The sequence below is a fragment of the Ascaphus truei genome, chromosome 2, assembly GCF_040206685.1.
Source record: "Ascaphus truei isolate aAscTru1 chromosome 2, aAscTru1.hap1, whole genome shotgun sequence".
In the NCBI taxonomy this organism is placed as follows: Eukaryota; Metazoa; Chordata; class Amphibia; order Anura; family Ascaphidae; genus Ascaphus; species Ascaphus truei.
The window spans coordinates 116904313-116926296 of record NC_134484.1 but is presented as its reverse complement, the minus strand read 5'-3'; the positions used below and the strand labels follow the sequence as shown (position 1 = coordinate 116926296).

The 21984-nt window shown below is 39.1% G+C and overlaps 1 protein-coding gene across 10 annotated transcripts in view; it reads right to left on the bottom strand.

Annotated features, from left to right (window-relative positions):
- Positions 1-21984, bottom strand: part of ST18 (ST18 C2H2C-type zinc finger transcription factor) — a 235555-nt gene that overhangs the window by 107150 nt on the left and 106421 nt on the right. For all 10 annotated transcript variants that reach the window (XM_075584429.1, XM_075584458.1, XM_075584439.1 and 7 more), the window contains one exon: positions 11579-12304. In XM_075584429.1, coding sequence (XP_075440544.1) covers positions 11579-12304 — 726 coding nt within the window. The remainder of the gene's footprint in view (positions 1-11578; positions 12305-21984) is intronic.

Below are 21984 nucleotides of genomic sequence, written 5' to 3'. Positions count from 1 at the left end.
AAAATGTTCTGTGACCAGGCGTTAGGTGCTGGAGGCACTACATGCCAGGTACAACCATGACCTAAATAAAACCAGTGTTAAGTCCTGCATTAACTTTAACGGCCTGATTTCAATATGCATTGAGGTGTTCCACACCTCTTTTTAATAATAATAATAATAATAATAATAATAAACAATATAATTAACCCTAACGATGGTTAAAGTTAAATCCAGGCCTTAATGCAGCGTTATTGAGCTTTGAAGATACCCATTAGCACTTGACATGTTTTAGTCAATAACGGAGCTTTGAGGATCTACCCCTATGACTAGTAGATGCATGGAACACCCTTACGTGGATAGAATAGAAAATGGTGGTATGCTTATACATAGGAAAATGTAGCCTTGATTCTGAAGGTTATTAGTGATAACCAAAAGTGTATACCATGTACAGAAAGAGTTTGGGAGACAAGTTGCTGAGCGCATCTTTCAACTATGTTTGGTGGGGGTTTTGTCAACATGTAATAAAGAAGGCAGAAGTGCACACGGGAATGACATTTAAAACAAACTGAATCAAGAAAAATGATCCTAGTGCAGGGCACTCAATATGTGCCATAATATGCTGTAATATACATTAAAATATAGCCTTGAATTAAAATCAATATATATATACACTTACAAAACTGTGAAACTAAATCAAATAACTAATCCGCTCTGTTGATAAGTAATTAGATAATACCAAAGTGTACTATAGAGTCCGATAGACTAAAATAGTTGATAACCTATGTGTATTCTAGTTCTCCTGTTAGTATCGTCTCCATATGGAATGTCTGCTGCTTCTCCTTTTAAATATTTTTTTCCCTGTATAATACATCAGGCTCGCTGCATTGAAAGTCATGAGATGACAGACACACCACAGGGGGAGAGAATTGCAAGGATCAGGAGGCACACAGGAATCCAAAGGTGGATTTGGCACTAAATAAATCAGCCCTGGCACATCGAAATCCACCATTGGATCCATTCAAAGTGTTTTTTATTTGGAAGGAAGGAGAGAGAGACCTATTTTACTATATAGCTCTACTGCTCACACCTGTATCTAATCCAGCTGTTAGCATACAGATGTAGTAAATCTTACTGTGTTCTTTCCCGCAAAGGTCTTGCTACAGTACAGTACATCTGTATCTCCAACGTATCTCAGGTTTGCTCATTGTCATGCACAGGCAACATTGAAAAGGCAAACAGGAAGTTGTCTGCTGTTAAAGTAAGCCAGGGGGAGGGGGCTACAGGTGTGAGCAGCTCAAAGTATGCGATGTTAAACCAGCAGCTGGTTTAACTCGCATTGCTAGAGCTGCCACCCGGAATATCAGAAGTTGTGAATTCTAATACTTTTTTTTTTGCCTGAAACCACTGTCCCATTCGCCCTACACAAGGTGCTTTAAACTTGCAAGTTTTTATGGTAATTCTTGTAGGAAATTTGGGATCGGAATAATTTAAATATACCTTACATATCTCCCAAGTATCTATGGTGAGCTCATTTTTGAGCCCAGGTTTCTCCATCTATATTATTTGGATGTAGTGTTGAGGGTGTGTGTATGTATGTGTGTGTATGTATGTGTGTGCATATATTATATATATATTATATATGATGAGACTCTAGTAAAAAAATGTCTCTCTCTCAACTCTATATAGTTGGTATGGAAATCCTTTTAGGAAGTGTGGGATAGGACTCATTTAAATATACTTTGCATAGCCATTAGCATGTCTCAGGTGTGCTACTTTTTCAGCACAGGCATGTCTTTCTAATTTATTTGGGGGAAGGTTAAAGGTGATATATGCAACTGGTGACACTACTAAATTGAAAGCTCTGTCCCCTTCTCTGCCTCTCTCTCCCTTTCCCTCTCTCTGATTTTCAGTGGTAGAAAAAAAATCTGCTATTGGATAAATGGAACTCGACAATCTGTGCCTGATTTGAATTTAGGCAAAAATGTTGCCGTTTTCTACTTAAGACTTTGACCACTGCTTAATAAATCGTGGCCTGAATGTATTACCTTATATTTTATCACAAATTACAGTAGATATTTCCTATTTTTTATTTTTACTGAACTGTGGGTTAAGGTATTTTTGGTGGATGAATGGAGGGAGGGGGAGAGAGAATGGAGGGAAGTCGAGAGAGACTGGAGAGAGAAGGGAGAGAGAATGGAGGGAGTTGGGAGAGAATGGAGGGATGGGGAAGAGAATGGAGGGAGGGGGGAAAGAGAGATTGGAGGGAGAGTGGAGAGCGAATAGAGGGAGGGAGAGAATTGAGGGTGGGGGAGAGAGAATGCAGGGAGGTGGGAGAGAGAATGGGGAAAGAGAGAATGGGGGGAGAGGGAGAATGGAGGGAGGAAGAGAGAAAATTAAAAGAGGAAGAGAGAGAATAGAGAAAGGTGGGATAGAGAGGGGTGGAAGGGGGAAGGGGAGAGGAAGGGAGGAGGGAGAGAAAGAAAGTATGGATGGGGAAGAGAGAGAAGAGGTAGGGCAAGGAAGGTGAGGAAGAGAATGGAGGGAGGAGGGAAGTGGAGAGAGGAGAATGAAGGAGGGGAGAGAAAATCGAGTGGTGAAAGAATGGAGGGGTATAGAGGAAGGGGGAAAACTAATGAAGGGAGAAGAGAAAATAAATAGGGGAGTTAGGGAGGGAGAGAGAATGGGGAGGGGGGAGAGAATAGAGAAACGAAGGGAGAGAGAGTTAATAGCAGTGAGCAAGAAATAGGGAGGAGAGGAATAGGGGAAGAGACACACAAAAAAATTGACATTTAATGTGTCCCGGCTTTTACATTTACAAATCTGGTCACCCTATGCCAGCATGTCTTTCTCTTCTTAGTTATACCCTTCATATCTCTTTTCCAATTCATGCCATTTCCTTTCTTCAATCCTCTGTTTTTCTCCTCCTCCCCCACTTGGTTTTAATTTTTTTCCCTCCTGGTATCTTCCCTTTAACAATCATGAGTATGTTCTCACCAGCATATTTTTATCTTTTCCTTCCCGTTCACATCTTACTCTCTTTCCCCATGTCTCTCTTTTTTCCCTCCTCATGTCTCTTTCTTTTCCCTCTCATGGATTTCTTTTTTCTCCTTAATTTTTTTGTCTTGTAAGAGATGTGTGCAGAGGTACACTAATGGAGGACGATTTGGGTGAAATTAAACGTGGCTTTATTGAGCATGTCCCTTTAAACACTGTACAATATACATAACAAAATAAACAAACACCTACTCCACTTTAGAGTGGATAGGTCAGTTCCCAGTCCAAAAACATAGAACGGATTTATCAGGGAGCAATATATAAGAAAGTCTTAACTGAAGAAAGTTGGTCCGACGTCTCCGATTTCTCCTGATGCATGTGTTTCAGTCCTGCTGCTCCCAGGAAGTCTCTTGTTAGCACACAGCCCTAGTATATGCTTCAAGACTCTCTCCTTTGTCATTACTCTCCTTTGCCAGCACAGTTGTGTGCTAAGTAGTCTTTGTGCAGGCCTCTCTGCTCTACTGTGTCAGCACACATGTGTGCTAAGGAGTGTCTGTGTCTTGTGTCAGCACAGTTGTGTGCTAAGGAATCTCTCCAAGCAGTTTCCCACAGGAGGCTTTTCTAGAGCTCTGATTAGCCAGGTGGAGTCTGGTTAATTGACTGGCTTCAATTAACGATCTCCCTGCAGGATTTCCTCAGAGCATTTAGAGGCAGTTTTTCTTGGGATTGGAGCCCTTTCTCCGGGTTAGTAAAGTCTCCTCAAGAAGGTGCTTGAGATCAGCCCTCTTCAGTCGCTTGAGGAGGACTTTTTCCAAGCACAGTTTTTCTTCTGACCGCTTGGTCACGAGTTTTCCTCTGTGTTGGGCGATCTTTTGTTCCCTGAGTTTAGGGAGAAAACATGCATCAGGTTCAATATCTATGATCATGGGTGGTTCAACCTGAGCAGAGTTTTTAACCATTTTGACTGACCCCTGTGGCATCTCAGTTTGGTAGTTGGCAGACTTCGTGTCCTGATCACTTTTACACTGACCAATTCTTTAACGCATAGAACACTCCCAAGTGATGTATGGTGGGGTACCTCGGCTATAGTAGAACCGTTTTGAAGCTTCTTCAGTACCAGGGGACCCTGGTCAACAGCTTTCTCTTTCATCATGGTCCCATTCATAACAAACACGAACCCCTCATCAGTAAAGAGGTCATTTGCATTTGGTCCAGGATACTTCGATTCCAGTACATCAGTTTGGTTGTAGTTTTCACACCTAACCATTACCCTTGGCCTCTCTGTTTTGTAGACAACTAGTGTTGTACCTGTAGGTGTGTGATCACCGAAACAGTTCTGCCTCATTCTAGCCAAAGACTGAACTTTTGTAGCGGCTATTTGATTGTGAGGAATCTGGATTGGGCCATATGGGCGTGGTAGCATGGCTGGACTTGTATTGCGGTTCTCAATCAAAATTCGTTTTTTCTTTCCTGTATTGTGTGGAAAGCCAATTGAAGCACTGAGATGGCATTGCGGGTGAGTTTATAGCAACGCCGAGCTAGCTTGGTTGTGACATAGTACCAATATCTGGATTGAATATTCCAGCAGCTTCCTTAATTTTTTTTGTAGCATCTTTGCTGCAGACACTTCCTAACATTTGACTGGAGCAAAATGACACATTACTTCAAATGTTTATAATTCTTTCTTTGTCGTTGCATTCTCCATATGGATTGGAGAAGGCCGGCTGCTTTATTCTGGTGATTTCGCTGACAAGTTTTTGTTCCTCTGTAGGCAGGCTGTATGGTGAGCACTGCAGAGCGTTTGCACAGATATATTTTTCTCTCCAACCTTGTTTGGACAAGAGATTTGTAGTATTTCTAAATTATTCTGTTACTTTTCTCCCTTTTCAACAAGTTTAGCTCTTGCTTCAGTTTCTGGACCTGCTCGTGCTCCCTCTCATACTGAGTCACCTGGCCTCTAAGCTTGGCCTCCAGCGATGCTCTGGTAATGCTCAGGGCAGCCTTCAGTTCCTCATGCTCCCTTGTAAGGACACACTGGATATTCAGACGTTTCTGCAGCACTTGTACTTCACTAGCAGGAAGAAAATGGTCAGGAAGCCAAAGCGTCGCACCACAAAAATAATCCAGTACTTTACTAGCAGCCTGCAGATTTTCTTCCTGCAGAGATTGCTGCTTCTCTTTGGCATTCTGTAGGTGTGTACGCAGACTTTGCAGTTGGCTCTGCAGCAGGTGATCTGCATGTGTGCGTTGCTCCAATACTTCAAACTTTTCATATTCAAATAGTTTCATAATTTTTTCTAGCTCATGCATTTCATTCCTAACACTGACGTGGGCAGTCAAATCAGAATTTTCTTCTTTCAGACTTATGTTTTCTCCTTTTACTGTCTCTATAATATTGAAGACCACTTCATACCCCTCCTTCCATTTACACACTTCTAATTTGAGACTCCCAGTCTCCTGGCATGAGACTTCTATCTCTATATTGAGCATGTGAAGCTCCTTCTGATAGACTTTAAGATCCATATTAAATCTGCAAACATTTTTTTGAGAGACGTCCCGCTCCTCGGCGAGACTGAGAAATTCCTTTTTGGCAATTTCCAGTTCTCTGCGGCGACTGCTGATCTCTTTCAGTGCTTCCTCATGCAGTACTTCTATTTCATATTAGCAATCATTCTGTCAAACTTGCTCTGTTTTTCATCCATGGCAGTTATAGTAGTGTTCGCAGTATCAAGATCAGTCCTCGGATCCTCCAATTCAGTCCTGGATCCAGAGTACATTCTGAGCACAGTCTTCTATAGCTCAGTGTTGTCTTCTCTCTCCAGTTTCAATTGTTCATGGAGCAGATCACAGTGATGCTTGGCATCTTCAGGGCTGGTCAAGGGATCATTACTGATTGGTTCTGGCTCCACTTCCCTGGTATGGTCGGCTGAGGGTTTCTCACTGTTAGCACTGGACAGCCACTTCTTTGGTGTGCACAACTTTTGCTTTGGGCCCTCTGGACATTCTGTCATCCATGTGACAAATCCTCAATTTTCTCTAGGCTGCAGGGCCTCTCCCCCCGCCCCATTTTTCTACGCATAAATCGGTGGACGTGTCTGTTTCTTCCATGGTAAGTGAAGAACTGCTTTTCTTTTTCTGCCTTTTTGCTTTGGACGACTCCATCCCATCACGGATATTGGGGTCTTCTTCTTTATTTGAAATGTCAGCAATGTTATTGTATCCGCCATGCTTTCCTTGCAGTTTTGTTAGGTGGCATAAGTATTCAGTTATCTGCTTCTCCCATTCTTTCTCCTGACGATCACATTCATCATAATAAAGACCAGGCTTTTCGGTGCATACCGAGTTCAGGCACCTCCACTCTTCTAGGGATATTTTGTGGGTGTGACTCGGTTCGGGTCCCACATTACAAGATATCTTCATCTGTATCCTCGTAGGACCGTAAGGGCAACTCTTCCATGGGGCCGAGTTCATTTTGGAAACGCCACATCTTAGGAGGCACTATTGTAGCTGTTTTCTCTGCATTTGCTAGAACCCTAGCTGGTAGTCCTACAGATGAGCAGACTTTGCTTGCTGAGTTCGTAGCTCTCGCAGGCGACTCTGCAAATTTTTTCTTCTTCTTCTTTACTATTGTAAATTCTGATACATCAGCAGTACTCTGCACACATTCTCTCTCTTTATCATCAGTGGTACTGAATGTGTCCTCATTAAAGAAAACTTCTGCATTCTCCTTGTGGCCACAGCGAGTTGCTTGCTGCTTCAGTTCCTTGGCTCGTTGAAAAAAAATATTCCTCTAGCTGCTGCCCTTTTTCTGGGGCAACATAGGCATCCTCCTCATCATCAGAATAAAGCCTGAAGAGACACTGCTCCGCGTGGCTTGGCTCTTTACACCAGGAAAACATTTTCTTCCCCATTCTTGCAGAGTCTGTACTTAACTTCATCAGGGTGGCCATTTTAACATCCCACAGGTTTTTTTTCACAAATGGTGGGGTAGACTCTGATCACAGCATCAGTCCCTTGTGTGGGTCACCGCCTGTCACAGTCCCCCCAGTCAAACTGTGGCATTGTTGCTTTCTCCTGTGCAGTGTAGATTTCCTGCCTGGATGTGTAGCCGTTTAATTCTGGTCACTTCAGCACGTGATTCTTTGTTTTGTTGCCGAGGCTTTTGCAGGAACTGTATTTCCGGGGCCCTTTGGAAATTCGAGGTCCACCTCTTATCCCAACTTCTGATACCATATGTAAGAGATGTGTGCAGAGGTACACTAGTGGAGACCGATTTGGGTGAAATTAAAACATGGCTTTATTGAGCCTGTCCCTTTAAACACTGTACAGCATACAAAACAAAATAAACAAACACCTATTCCACTTTGGAGACTAAATAGACAGTACATGCCCTAACTATCTGTGACTGACTGAATACAAATATACAGTAGAACATATTTATCAGGGAGCAATATATAAGAAAGTCTTATTTTACTGTGTTGGTTCGGCGCCTCCGGTTTTTCCAGATGCAGGTGTTTCACTGCTACTGCTCCCAGGAAGTCTTTTGTCAGCACACAGCCCTGATGTGTGCTTCAGGACTCTCTCCTTTGTCTTTGACTTTGCTCTCCTTTGCCAGCACAGTTGTGTGCTAAATAGTCAGTGCTGGCCTCTCTGCTCTCCTGTGTCAGCACACATGTGTTCTAAGGAGTGTCTGTGTCGTGTGTCAGCACAGTTGTGTGCTAAGGAATCTCTCCAATCAGTTTTCCACAGGAGGCTTTTCTAGATCTCTGATTAGCCAGGTGGAGCCTGGTTAATTGACTGGCTGCAATTAACCAGCTCCCTGCTGAATTCCTCAGAGCATTTAGAGGCAGTTTTACTTAAACAGGGATAAGTCCCTGTTACATGTCCCCCCTTTCACTTTTTCCCCTTTTATGTCTGTCTTTCTTCTCCTGATTTTGTCCTTTCTCTCTCCTTTTAGCTGGCCTCTGCTACTTGCACAAGCTCTCCACTGATTTGTTCGGCTGTCCCTGAGACTACATACTCCATGCTCAGCAAAGAGGAAGGGATTTCTCCTCTCTATTTCCCTGCTGATAAACAACATGTAAAAAGGAGGCTGGACCCCTAAACCTACCATGCTTGGGACAGCAATATCGCTTGTCCCCCCTTATCAGATATGTTATTATCCTTTGAATATACTGTGCTGTACATTGCTAGTGTTAATATTACGTGAAGTTAGGTAAATGGAACGTTAAGTGGCTATATAGCACTTTGAGGACCTGGGCTTTACTGCCATGAGCTAATGTGGGGTTGATTACATACTTACTAGGTAGAAATTGTTATGTTTTACTTACTGAATATTTTATATGTATACAAACAGTAGCTCATGGAAATTTACTGTATTTATTAGAAAGTATTTAATGCAGCTCACATTCATTTAATTTTAACACTGCACAGGCAATTAGAATGTTAATAAATGTGATTTCATGCAAACTACTGTACGGTATGTATAAATTACATTTACCACAAAGCAACAACATTTATCTCATTGGTATTTTTGATTAAGGGAAATGTCCCAGTGTAATCTAATGATCAAGAAAAAGACAACCGAGAGAGGCTCAGAAAGTGTTACTGTACAAAATCATATTAAAAACAAAAATAATTTTTTTGTACTATCTCATCGTTTTAAATTTTATTACAGTATGTATTACTTTGTTTGAAGTGTTGTCCTCTACCACCTATGATTTGCTCAATTTAAATTATTTACATGGAATAATGTCAGAATATATTGTTTATAAGATGGCACAGTATTGTGGGCCATATTTACTAAGTGGTGCTATCCCACAAAACAGCTTCCGGGGCGGGAATGGACTGGAACGTGTCTTTCACGTTAAATGTTGGCCTGTATGTCACAGTTAGGCATGATAATTTTTTTTAATTTCGCATAATTCCATATTGACACAGGATTTTTATGACACACTTAGATGTGTGAAATTTCAACAGCACTTTGCAAATCAGACATAATTTTTATTTTTATTTCCACAAAAATAGATTGCTTCTCAAAGGAAATTTTCCAAGCATTAAAAGTGAATATGCATGGTCATGTGGACTTATATTTACTGGAAAATTATGTAATTGCTAGGGAAGTTTGGGTACAAATTGTGATATTCGTGCGAAATTTGCACATTTGGCCACATATTTAACAATGTAACATTTCGGGAAAAATACGACTTTGAAGATGTTCAGGTATCCCTATCAGGAAATGTGCAACTTCCAATTTTCGGTCATTTTGTTAGATGTTGTGAAGTTATGCAAATTAAATGTTGCCTTTTTTTTAGAAAACAAAATGTCATTGATTGCATTCAAGAAACTATATTTGACTTTAACATTGATCGTTTGACCCCTGCAAAAATCCAAAAGATTTTGAAGAGGTTGAGAAAAATGAGCATATCTCTAATCTCTATTTGTCACCTTAAGGAAAATAGAACAGGTGTAATAGAGCTAATCCACAAATGATTTAAAGGCACTGTCCCCATGCTCAATTTAATTTTTATCCCCTTCACCATTTTTTTTACATGAAAGGGATGCAAGTGGTCCCCTGAGCTAAACTGAGATAATGCAATCTCTGGGAACCCCATGGTTCCCGTGCCACATACACGTAAAGATTGCTTAGTGGAAACAAAGTGGCGGTTTAAATAGAGTTGTCCTCCTAAATTTTGGCCAGTTCCTTTGAGCCGTGAATTTCACGGATCAGTAAAAATCTGATGAACGGATTACACAAATCCAAATTCTGAGTCAATCTAAACTGAATCGGAATTTGGATTCTTAAAAACCCAGTCACATAGGAGGAGGAGGAGGAGCAGGAGGCGTTCAATTGAGTAATTCCCAGATTATCAGAGTTTGTAATTTGTAATCCTGCTGACCCTGACACCAGTACACCATTCCAGTCACTAGTTGCCTTAGGCTTGTAAACTCAGTACAGTTGTTATGGACAGCCTTTTTTTGCAGTGTGGGATTTGACTAATTTAAATATACTTTGCATAGCCATTAGTATACAGTATCTCCCATGGTGCCTAATGTGTGCTCCATTTTTTTTGGTATAAACACACACAACTTGAGACACTTTTCATCCTCCTCCTCTTCTTCCTCCTCCTCTTCTTCTTTTCCCTCTTATTTTTCCTGTTCTTACACTTCTACCTCCTCCTTAGGTTTCAGAGGTATCCACTTGGATTTGTTTATACAAAATCCGCAGACGGATGTTGGTGAGCAGATCGTATTTGGTCTAAAAAAGACCATAGAAATCAGTAGAACTGTTTAAGACCAGTTTTCCCATCTCAATGTTTAAGCCTGAATTAGCAAGCCGCTACAGATGACTGACGGATGGATTTAAATTTGCAGAAGTCCTGTCGACATTTTTACTGTTATGTATTTCAGGAACCAGGGGGTCTTTGGAGCTGTAATTAATGCAGGTTTGCTCCTTGAACCCCTGTATCCATTCCATGTAAAAAAAAATAAGGGGAATGGGGAATATATTGCTCCTGTAACTGAGGTCAAATAAGATGGTAAAGATGAATTTGCTTGTATAGTTTAATTGCTTGATTCATATTTGAAATAGGGCTTTTGTATAGTTGGTTTGAGAGTTTTAGGAGGTTATTCGTAAACAGTGATAGTGCACTGGGAGTTTATGTGCAATAGTGCCAAATCAGCACTAAGGCAGTTTAAAGAATAACCCCCTTAGGCCCATGTTCACTACTCTAAGTGATTCTACTCTATAGCACACTTACTTAAAATTGTACTAAGCTGAACACCCTTTGGTCAATATGGGCCTTGGTGTGTAGAGTTCAGAGGAAAGAGTTCCTCAAGCAATTTCCTGTTAGTATTTTTAGAGCAGCTGAAGGGGTAGAAAGATATTCTATAGTTACTACATATGATGGCTTTTATATTAATTACTGTATGTTTTGTATCTACTAAGTTCAAGACATGTTTATTCTATCTCATACAAATCTGCAAATGTTCCTCTATGCATTATCCACAAAACATATTAAAAAAAAAAAAACATTGCTAGAAAGAATAATGTACTGTATACCATTCTGGAAAATGAATCTATACCTTCCACACAACAAGGAAACATTTGGCAGAAATCTGAACTTCCGTCGGGGTCTCCCTTTTATATCGGATCGGCACAAACTATTTTCCAATAATTTCCCTTACAGTAGCTACCAATTACATTTACCGTAGATAGTCATGATGATAAAGTTAAATCTAACCAAACAGTACTTCAATATAAGTACATATACTTGTGTTGACACAAAGCTTTGGTCATATATAGAAGAATAAGAGTTAAACGTATTGTGTGCTGTACGATATAGCTGACCTGAATATAAATAGAGATGCAAACATTTAATAGTCAGACTATTGTATTAATGCTTAATTAATTCATAACTATGATTATTGGCATATCATTTGTGAAGTTAATGCACTATTAAACTTGATAAAACTTAAAAGACAATGTTTTGACCACTTTGCCACATAATTAAATTACAGAAATAGTGTAAATAAGAGTTACCTGTAAATCATCTTTTTCATCAAACTCATAAAAAATAGAAGAAAAATCTATAAGATCTCTTACTTTTGTTGCTATATATTTGTCGTCCAGCAATGTCAATAACTTTTGTGTGTCTTCTTTCTCTAGCTAAATGCTCTAAAAGAAACATATCTAGTTCTTTATATGAGCTGTGAAGCATGTGACCTTGTTCTGCTTGTAGGACTATTGCTTGTTCAAGCAAGCTTAAGTTCCCTTTTGTTTTATCCAAATCAACTGACTCTTCCGTAATAACTGAAAGGCATTTATCATTGTCCTCACTTTCAGGAATCTGATTTTCGATTCTGCTGTCTTCTTGCTCTGTCAATTGTTTTGCTGAGACACTTTCTATTTCACAAGAGACAATCTTCACATTGTCTGTTCTGTTTTCTGGAATATCCATTGTACCCTTCTTGTTACTTATTTGACTGTATTTATCAGATATGTGTTCTTTTGCATTATTTTCATCGGAAAAGCTGGAAGAACTGTCCCACCTATTTTCAATGGCTTCAGAATTACTTTCATTGTCATCTGATGAAAATGTTGGTGGATCTTTTTGTTTGGAGGACTGAAAACTGTAACTTTCCTCTCCATCATCACTGTCTGTTTTTGCTGATTGAATTCCACTGTCATTAAAGTTATCATTCACTGCATGTATAAAAGTTTCTTTTGCTATTCTCTCCAAGTTTAAAGGATTGGTAATGATATCACGGTAACATGAGTTTTCCTCTGTTGTCTGGGGTGTCACACCAGTGGATTGTATAATGTGTCCTCCTATAAAGAAGAAACATATATAATTTTAGTAAGACAGCAATATTGCACTAACAATTAATTATGCAACCACTAACATTTACAGTATCTTTATGCTTTGGTAATTGCAAGTAAAATATTTATATATCGTGTATGAATAACCCATTGAGCGAACATCTACAGTATCTTGCTCTGGAAGGGAAATAATAACAAATCACAGACATTAATACAAATATTACATATCTTTGGATGAAACAAAAACATAATATCTTAAATTCTTAATTACATCTTGTAGTTATGATCTACACCACTCATATGAATGCATTTTCTACATATACTGTATGATTGTTGCATATTAGGGAGGTTTCAAGGACACCGGAAGCAACTGACAATGGAATTCAAACTGGATTTACCCACTACAAAAATGCTGCTGTTATCACCTGTGCTTTTCTTTTTCCATACATCTGATATTGATTATGCATAGGGACAGTGATGAAGCAGATTCTGAACAACTGAGCTGAACCTCCCAGTATTCAAGGGCAATAGTGTATACTATAAAGCAGGGGGGCGCAAACTTTTTTCCCTGCGCCCCCCTGCCGGCTGTCCCCTCACTACCGCGCCACCCTCCCAACCCCAACTTACCCGCGCTCCGGCGTAATGACGTCACGTTGCCATAGCAATGCGACGTCACATGACCTCGCAGCGTCATTTTGACGCCGCGTTGCCATGGCGACACAGGGAGGAAGCCGCCGGAGCCACGGTAAGTTAGGTTTACAGAGGCCCTGCAGCTCCCCCGGCACTTAATTCAAGTGCCTTCGGGAAGCGCGCGGGGCCTCTGTAAACCCCGCACCCCCCGTCGGCAGTGTCGCGCCCCCCCTGGGGGTCGCGCCCCACAGTTTGCGCACCGCTGCTATAGAGTATATAACAGAATAGTGACAAAATGTAGCGTTAAAAGAAGTTCACTCTGAAAAATGGCTGGATAACTAGTCATATTCAATAGTGTTCATGTCCTAAATATCTTTATTAGTGAGTAAAAAAAGAGAGGAGCAATCGCATTTACCGGTTAAAAAACAGCATTGTCACAGGAATAGGGTAAGGACGTTGACACTCAAGTGATCTTTTATTGGACTTTATTTAGTGCATTGACATTTTGGTCAAACAAACAACACAAACCTTATCAAGACACAAGATCAAGATACAAGAGTGTTATAAAGCTTGGCATTGGGATGGGAAGATGCCAAACTGCTGGCTTTACAAAGCTACCAAAGTACCAATAGTGCAAGTGAACAATAAAAACACAAAGGAATAGCACAAAAAGAAAATTAAGATTGAAGGGTCTACAGTAAAAACTTTGTATAACTGTAGGGGGGCAAGGCAACGTAAACATGGGAATAAGTTACTAAATTATGACTTTTGTTTAGTGCTTAACATAGAAAGTAATTTGTCCAACTAGGATTCACCTACAGTAGGTATACTGAAAATAGAACAGAATGGTGCTGTAACATCACATATCGTACGGCTTTAATCAACTAGTTGTTAATTATAGAAGTGACTGTGAAAGATTGGTGGAAGTAAGATGTTTTTCTTAACTAAGATAGATGAAGAGATGACACAAATACTGTAAATATAGTAAAATATTGAATTAATCAGTCTAAACGTTTTTACTGCTATTGTGATTCAGGAATATACTGTAAATATAATGAGATTCCTTTCAGTGTGTATTGAGAATAGTCAGGCCTACATATTGGGTCATGCCTACATTTCAGTACAACTTTTGCTATTGTTTAAAATAGGAGCTTTATGAACAATGTGAATAACCTAAAGGCTGTACCTGGGTTCAGAATCGTTACTTGAATGTTTTTATCAGTAACATTATACAGTGCAAATTATTTTAGCGTCTATGTTGAAAGTGTAAACCTCACATATGTGAACACACGAGCAAGAGATGCATGAGGTTTAAAAAATACACATTATGGAAACCTCCATTGTTAGGGGCATTACAGAATTACATTGAATTTAGCCGTGTAGGGAAAAGAAACAGAAAGACAAGAAGCTATACAAAACTAGACACAGGAAGTATACAAAGGAAATGTATACGGAAAAGGAAATGCCCCATTGGTGGATGTAGACTTATCCCCTTAGTCTTTAAAGGTATCTCTATCATTATTTCCCTGTTTCCATTTCAGATAACCAAGCATAAGTACTGACTATTAAATATACTGCATGCTTGAAGGAAAAATGGTGTGCTGTCCACTTCATGTTTCCCAAGATAGGAATTACTATGCATCCAGATCATATCAATTCATATTAGTAATTTGTTCATTAATTGGTGACTATTAAAAAATAAAATCAGATACTTGCATTACATTTTTATTCAGTAGACTGGTCTCTATTCAGAATGTTTAAAAGTGTTGTGATTATCTTAAAAAAATGGAGAACAGAGTACATATTTTTACACATGGAAACATCATAATTTAGATTCTCCTTATCCTTCTCATTATTAGCATTATCTAATCTGGCAACTGTGTCACCTATATCTTAAAAACCTTACAAAATGATAACCTATACTTGACCAACATATTTTAAAACTGGCCAAAATGTAAATGTTAACATCTTACATATCCCATTATCTGCCAATGTATGATGTACAAACTCCCAAATGTATGTGCCATTTATTAAAGTGAATTTGCGCAAATATATATATAATCTTTTTATATAAATATGATAAGACCTTTGAGGGCTGTAGAACTATTTTATGACTGGGTTGTGCATCATGGCTTTACAAACATGCATGAACAACCAATCTGACAAAACATGGTGGTACTATAGGCTGCAATTATTAGTATCCTCTGGCATGTATTTATCAAAGTCTCCCTGCCACAAAACTGGTGCAAAGAATAACACCAGATTTGTTAAAGAGAACATTCAATTGTTTTTAATAGGATGTATATTAACGTAGGTAAAGAAAAATATTTTGCAGCCAGGAGACTTTGATAAACATGTCTCTAATGAACTCCCATCCATTACCAAACACAGGCAGTTGATTTGATCTTGTGATCTCAACCATCACCTCAGCTCTACCTATGTATACGTATCTGGCCCAGTAGATTCGCTTTGTCTATATCTTTAAAGGAGGTACAGTAAGTGCAGTTGTATATTGCATTGGATACATGGCGTAGAACTGAGGAGTATCCAATTCAAACCGTACTGTGAGAATAGGGGGAGAAGGTGCCAACAGCATTTGAACATACAAAGAAATAACCAATTTGAATATCCGAGTCACCCACACACAAAAACACTTAAATGGGAATAACTGTTTATGGAGCACTTTAAATATGATGTTCTTCCTAGCCAGAAAAAAATGTGCAATAGTATTGAAGCAGCAGAGAAATCAAGCACGATGAGGAGGGGAAAATTACTTTAAGAATAAAATCTGTTGAGATTATTAACTACTTGTGTAAACACCATTTCAGCCGAGTAAACTTTACGAAGACTAAACATGCTAGAGAATGGAAAGCAGTTTGGAGGCAAAAAGCTGGAAAGATGCAGTGGGGTAGTTAATAAGGAAAGTTGGGTTACAGGTGCCATTTTTTAAAGTGGTGTGAAAACAAAATGCTTGAGCAGTGAGAGGGGAGTGCCCAAGGACAAGTAGGAAATGAATATGTGGGTGAGAGTAAGAACTAGGGAAAGAGTGAGAAGTGTGATGAAGTGTGTGGGAATAGGATTGAGAGGGCAAGTGATAAAGGATGGGTAGGAGAGCAGCCAAGAAATGTCCATCTCTGTAACAGGTGAGAGATTAATTAGGAGGTGTAGTCAGGAACAGGAGTGTTGAGGAGGAAGGATGAGAAGGAATACTCTTTGGATAGCACATACATTACCTATGCAATAGCCTGCATAGGCCTGAGGGAAAGTGAAAGGAGGAGTTGAAGGAGTGATAGAATAGAGTCAAAAGATGAAAAATGATGGCATGGATTGGATTTGTGAGTTTTGATAATAATAATAGCATGTTCTTGTTTATTCCAAGCTCAACAATAGATGTACAAGATTAAACGCACATACGCACTTGATAAAGTGCTCAGGCACAAAACGCGTAGGTGCATTTCATCTTGTCCATCTATTGCCAAGCTTGCAATAAATTGATCTGTCTATTTGAGTTGCCCTGGATTTTTCATTTTTATGCCTATTTTGGATGTCTTCTAGCTGTGCACTGCAATTACCTATACCTCTAGAGTAAAAACAGGAGAAGATACATTTTGAATCGAACTGAAAGAGGTTGCAAAATATTTATATTATCCCCTATTTTAGCGTTTCAGTGCTGGACTGAATTAGTACTGAATTAGTAGTGAATTAGTACTGAATTAGTACATTAAATTAGTTCAGGTAATAAAGAAACACAAGTCAAGAGAGGAAACATATTTTCTTAAATTTTGCTTCAATGACTACCTTCATATTATACATTATAAAATTAGGGGAAAGCACACCCTTTTGATAGCACTCATTGTAAAGGATGATATGATGGAAAATTTAAAATAAAACTTTATTTATATTTGAAAAAATAAAAAAAGATTACAAGAAAACATCAATAGATGTGTATAACTAAATCTACCTAAATTATATATAAGTTAATATATCACTACGGTGACTAAACATATAAGACAGACCAATGTGCTATATACATAAGTAACTAAAACTGAAACAGAGGGGAAATCCTAATAGTTAGCAGTAAATTACATTAATAGTAATTAGAACCTCAATAGGTCACAGCTGGTAGTGGATAACACCTAGGTACAGCACTAGACGTAATTAAAAACCTGTATATCATAAACAGGTAGCGTGGGACTGATAATGTTAATATTTACAAATAAATGACGTATATTTATTCCTACAAAGAACCTGCAATTGGTACAATAGATAGTAAAGTACCTAATATGATAGCTATGTTATATAGGCACACAAACTGTGTTAGAACGCCTTAAGGCACGAATCAAAGTTTGTATCAATTTACAGCCTCATTAATACATGAAAAGATTACTATGATATATACATAAATCTATATCAAGTGCAAAGAGCCCACAAAATGTGTTAAAATAGCTCTGAGACACGGATCGAGTCCGTATCCAGTTATAGCCTCCTAAGTAATCTTATATTGCACTCTGAGTAGTCAGAAAATCAATAGCTCATATAAAAGTCAAAGACATGCAGTGAGGAATGAATATGTCGCAGACAGACAGGGTGTATCAAAAGGCTCACACACAATTGGTAAATCAGCCAGCAACAATATTGGCTACATAAAGTGCCAAGAGGAGCAATCAAATAGCACTGCAACAGTAGCTATATCAATATCTCATATGTTGCTATTACCATCGTCATGGTATAGCATTAGATACATCTCATAATACTCTCTTAGTTGAGTGCAGTGTTACAGATATAGTTTCTGGCTCGGCTGGCAACTTTGTAAGTGTGTGTGTATTGTATCAGACCTGTATCATGGCAATTTGCGGATAGACCGGCACTCAGATGGGCCTCTTACCCTCGTCGCTGCATACATACGTCATGACGTCAGTCTGGTATCGCCTCCCACCTGACGTACGTTTCGCGGAGGCGCTTTGTCAAAGGTGGTGACATTTGGATCTACGAAGGAGGTATTTATATGCAGCTAATCACCAGTGGAGCAGTGATGTCCGGCAGCTGATATTAACCACTTGATGGCTCTCAAGTGTTCATTGACAGTTGAGACAACAGGTCGGAATGAAGGAAGGGAAATAAAGAGTCAATAACAGTTTAGTGTCTTAAAGACACAGTGTGTTAATTGTGTCTGAAAGATTGCGAGGGTTCCTGATGCAAATAGGATGCAGTTTGAACCAGGTAAGGATAGTAATATGTATGAAAACTATGGAAAACATGATAATAGTAAGTCTAGAGGAAAAATCACCCTTCTAACAGTGAGTAAACATAACATAACTTGCTATTCAAATGAAAGGGGAAAATAGAAAGCCCTCATTGATACCTCTTGGTGCTAGTGTGTCCAAGATATAAATCCATTTGGATTCTTTCTGGAGAATAAGGCGATTCCAATCGCCACCTCTCGGATTGGGGGGAACACTTTCTATTCCCAGAAACTGGAGATTAGTGATGTCTCCTTCATGCATTTGATGAATATGGTTGGCCAGGGGTGTGTCAAGATGGTTACGAATAGCCCCCAGATGTTCTAAAATCCGTTGGCGAAATTCTCTAACTGTCTCACTGTGAAAGATTTGAACCTTAAAGACAAACTGGTTCATAGCCATCTAAGACCTACGGTACTCAATACCTGGCTCGCGAATAGATCCACTGGCAATTTCAAGTGCCAGGGCTGCAAGGCCTGTGCATCTATCTCTCCAACCAAAACCTTTCTCAATTGGAATGACACCAAATCTTTCACAGTGAGGCAGTTTATTAACTGCAGAACCAAGGGTGTAATCTATCAGGTTATATGTCAGTGCCACAAAAAATACATTGGCAAGACAATTAGAGAATTTCGCCAACGGATTTTAGAACATCTGGGGGCTATTCGTAACCATCTTTTTCCTCTAGACTTACTATTATCATAGTTTTCGTACATATTACTATCCTTACCTGGTTCAAACTGCATCCTATTTGCATCAGGAACCCTCGCAAACTTTCAGACACAATTAACACACTGTGTCTTTAAGACACTAAACTGTCATTGACTCTTTATTTCCCTCCCTTCATTCCGACCTGCTGTCTCCACTGTGTATGAACGCTTGAGAGCCATCAAGTGGTTAATATAAGCTGCCGGACATCACTGCTCCACTGGTGATTAGCTGCATATAAATACCTCCTTCGTAGATCCAAACGTTACTACCTTTGACAAAGCGCCTCGGCAAAATGTACGTCAGGTGGGAAGCGATACCAGACTGACGTCATGACGCATGCACGCAGCGACGAGGGTGAGAGGCACATCTGAGTGCCGGTCTATCCGCAAGTCGCCATGATACAGGTCTGATACAATACACACACACTTACAAAGTTGCCAGCCGAGCCAGAGACTATATCTGTAACACTGCACTAAACTAAGAGAGTATTATGAGATGTATCTAATGCTATACCATGACGATGGTAATAGCAACATATGAGATATTGATATAGCTACTGTTGCAGTGCTATTTGATTGCTCCTCTTGGCACTTTATGTAGCCAATATTGTTGCTGGCTGATTTACCAATTGTGTGTAAGCCTTTTGATACACCCTGTCTGTCTGCGAAATATTTGTTCCTCACTGCATGTCTTTGACTTTTTTATGAGCTATGGATTTTCTGATTACTCAGAGTGCAATATAACATTACTGAGGAGGCTACACTGGATACGGACTCGATCTGTGCCTCAGAGCTATATTAACACATTTTGTGGGCTCTTTGCACTTGATATAGATTTATGTATATATCATAGTAATCTGTTCATGTATTAATGAGGCGGTAAATTGATACGAACTTTGATTCGTGCCTCAAGGCGTTCTAACACAGTTTGTGTACATAGCATCATATTAGGTACTTTACTATCTATTGTACCAATTGCAGATTCTTTGTAGGAATAAGTATACGTCATTTATTTGTAAATATTAACATTATCAGTCCCACGCTACCTGTTTATGATATACAGGTTTTTAATTACTTCTAGTGCTGTACCTAGGGGTTATCCACTACCAACTGTGACCTATTAAGGTTCTAATTACTACTAATGTAATTTACTGCTAACTATTAGGATTTCCCCTCTGTTTCAGTTTTAGTTACTTATGTATATAGCACATTGGTCTGTCTTATATGTTTAGTCACCGTAGTGATATATTCACTTATATATAATTTAGGTAGATTTAGTTATACACATCTATTGATGTTTTCTTGTAAAAAAAAAAATATTTTTTCAAATATAAATAAAGTTTTATTTTAAAATTTCCATCATATCATACTTTACAATGAGTGCTATCAAAAGGGTGTGCATTCCCCTAATTTCATAATCATTCTCTATCCCCTTTTGCACCTTTGTTACCAATTTATTAATTTGTTAATTGAGCTGAAGCGAGAGTTTCCTTCTCCTCCCCCCTTACCCCTTATTCTATTATACATTATACAATACATTCACATGAGTAACTAATAATTAGGGATGGGTGATCTTATTTCCTCCTTGGATTGGCTAGTTCCATTGGCCCGGGAATATCCACGGATCAGTTAGAAAAAGTCAAATCCATAATAGCAGCTTAAATCTGTTCCCATAAGGAGGGCCCTAGGTGCCCTCTCAACACGCAGGTGCCGCAAGTGGCCACAGGTTCACTGGAAGCCACAAGTGTGGTGTATAACTGACAAAATGCAGGCACTCCAGTGGACTTGAAAAAATAATGAAAGTGTGCTTTATTTAGGGATCAAAGTTTCTGTCCTCACATGGACCTTTGTCAAGATGTACTAAAGATGTACTAATCCAAGATAACATGCAAGTGCAATATGTACATTCACAGTCTCTACTGTAATTGGCTCCAGGTGTCTGTGGAATGATAGCTAATCAACAATACCTCAAATAGAGGTTGCAGCAAAGTGCAGAAGGCATAGTAAAAGGTCATATAATGACTGCATTTATTCTATTACAGTTAAATCTGTCCAAATTTTTTTAAAAATAGGTTTGAAGCAGGGGATCTCCGGAACTAAACAACATTGATTTAAGCTCATTGGGGGTTTTGGTATCTCTCTAATATTTAAATGTCCAGGTCATAAGAGCCAAGAGGAAGCCGTGACCCGTGAGATGAATTCCATTAATTGAATTATTGGGGACTCCCTACTTCCCAAGATACTCCCCTCGTAGGTGCTGGTGGTATCTCGCTGCAGTTTAAATGTCCCGTCATGACTTACAATTAGCTCATGTGACCGGAACATTTAAACAACAGAGAGACACTGGCACCCACTATGGAGGTATGTATCTCAGGAAGCAGGAGGTACCGAAAGATACAATTAAAGTGGTTCTACTGTAGAACCCCTGCTTCAAAGCTACTTAAAAAATGATTTTTAAATGAGAGTCCGGATTCTTAACAATCCACTAAAAAAAAACATTGCCCAATCTGTGGGTGGTTTCTGGTGGGGGAGACGTGACTGGATTTGGCCTAAAATATCTGTGAAATTTTGGGAAACGGATTTGGACTGTTCTGCCCATCTCTGCTAATAACAAAATATACAGTATGCTACTTGAAAATGAGAAAATGTTGCAGAAGTAATATGCAAAGGTATATGGGTATGTTGCACACCAAAACAGTGCAAATGAATGCAAGAAAATAATGCGATACTTAAGCACAATTCCGGAGCTTCTGGTTCAGGGATGGCCTATCTGCAGCAATCCAGGTATACAGCACAAAGAGAGATGATCCAGGGCTCCACGGGTTTGTCAGCAAAAAGATTTATTCAAGATATGTGTATCTTGAATAAATCTTTTGATGAAAAACCCATGGAGCCCTGGATCATCTCTCCTTTGCAAAATGTTACAGGAAGCATGTACAGCATATCAGCATAGTTATTTATCTAACTTTTCTGGCTCCAAAACTTGTGCAATGCTGATGTGGAAAACAGCATCACATTATTGTAAGAAAAAACAAATCATTGATGTATATGGTATCTTTTTATTTGATGAATTAATTGCTACTTTTCTTTCTTTACATTAGTTTCTTGT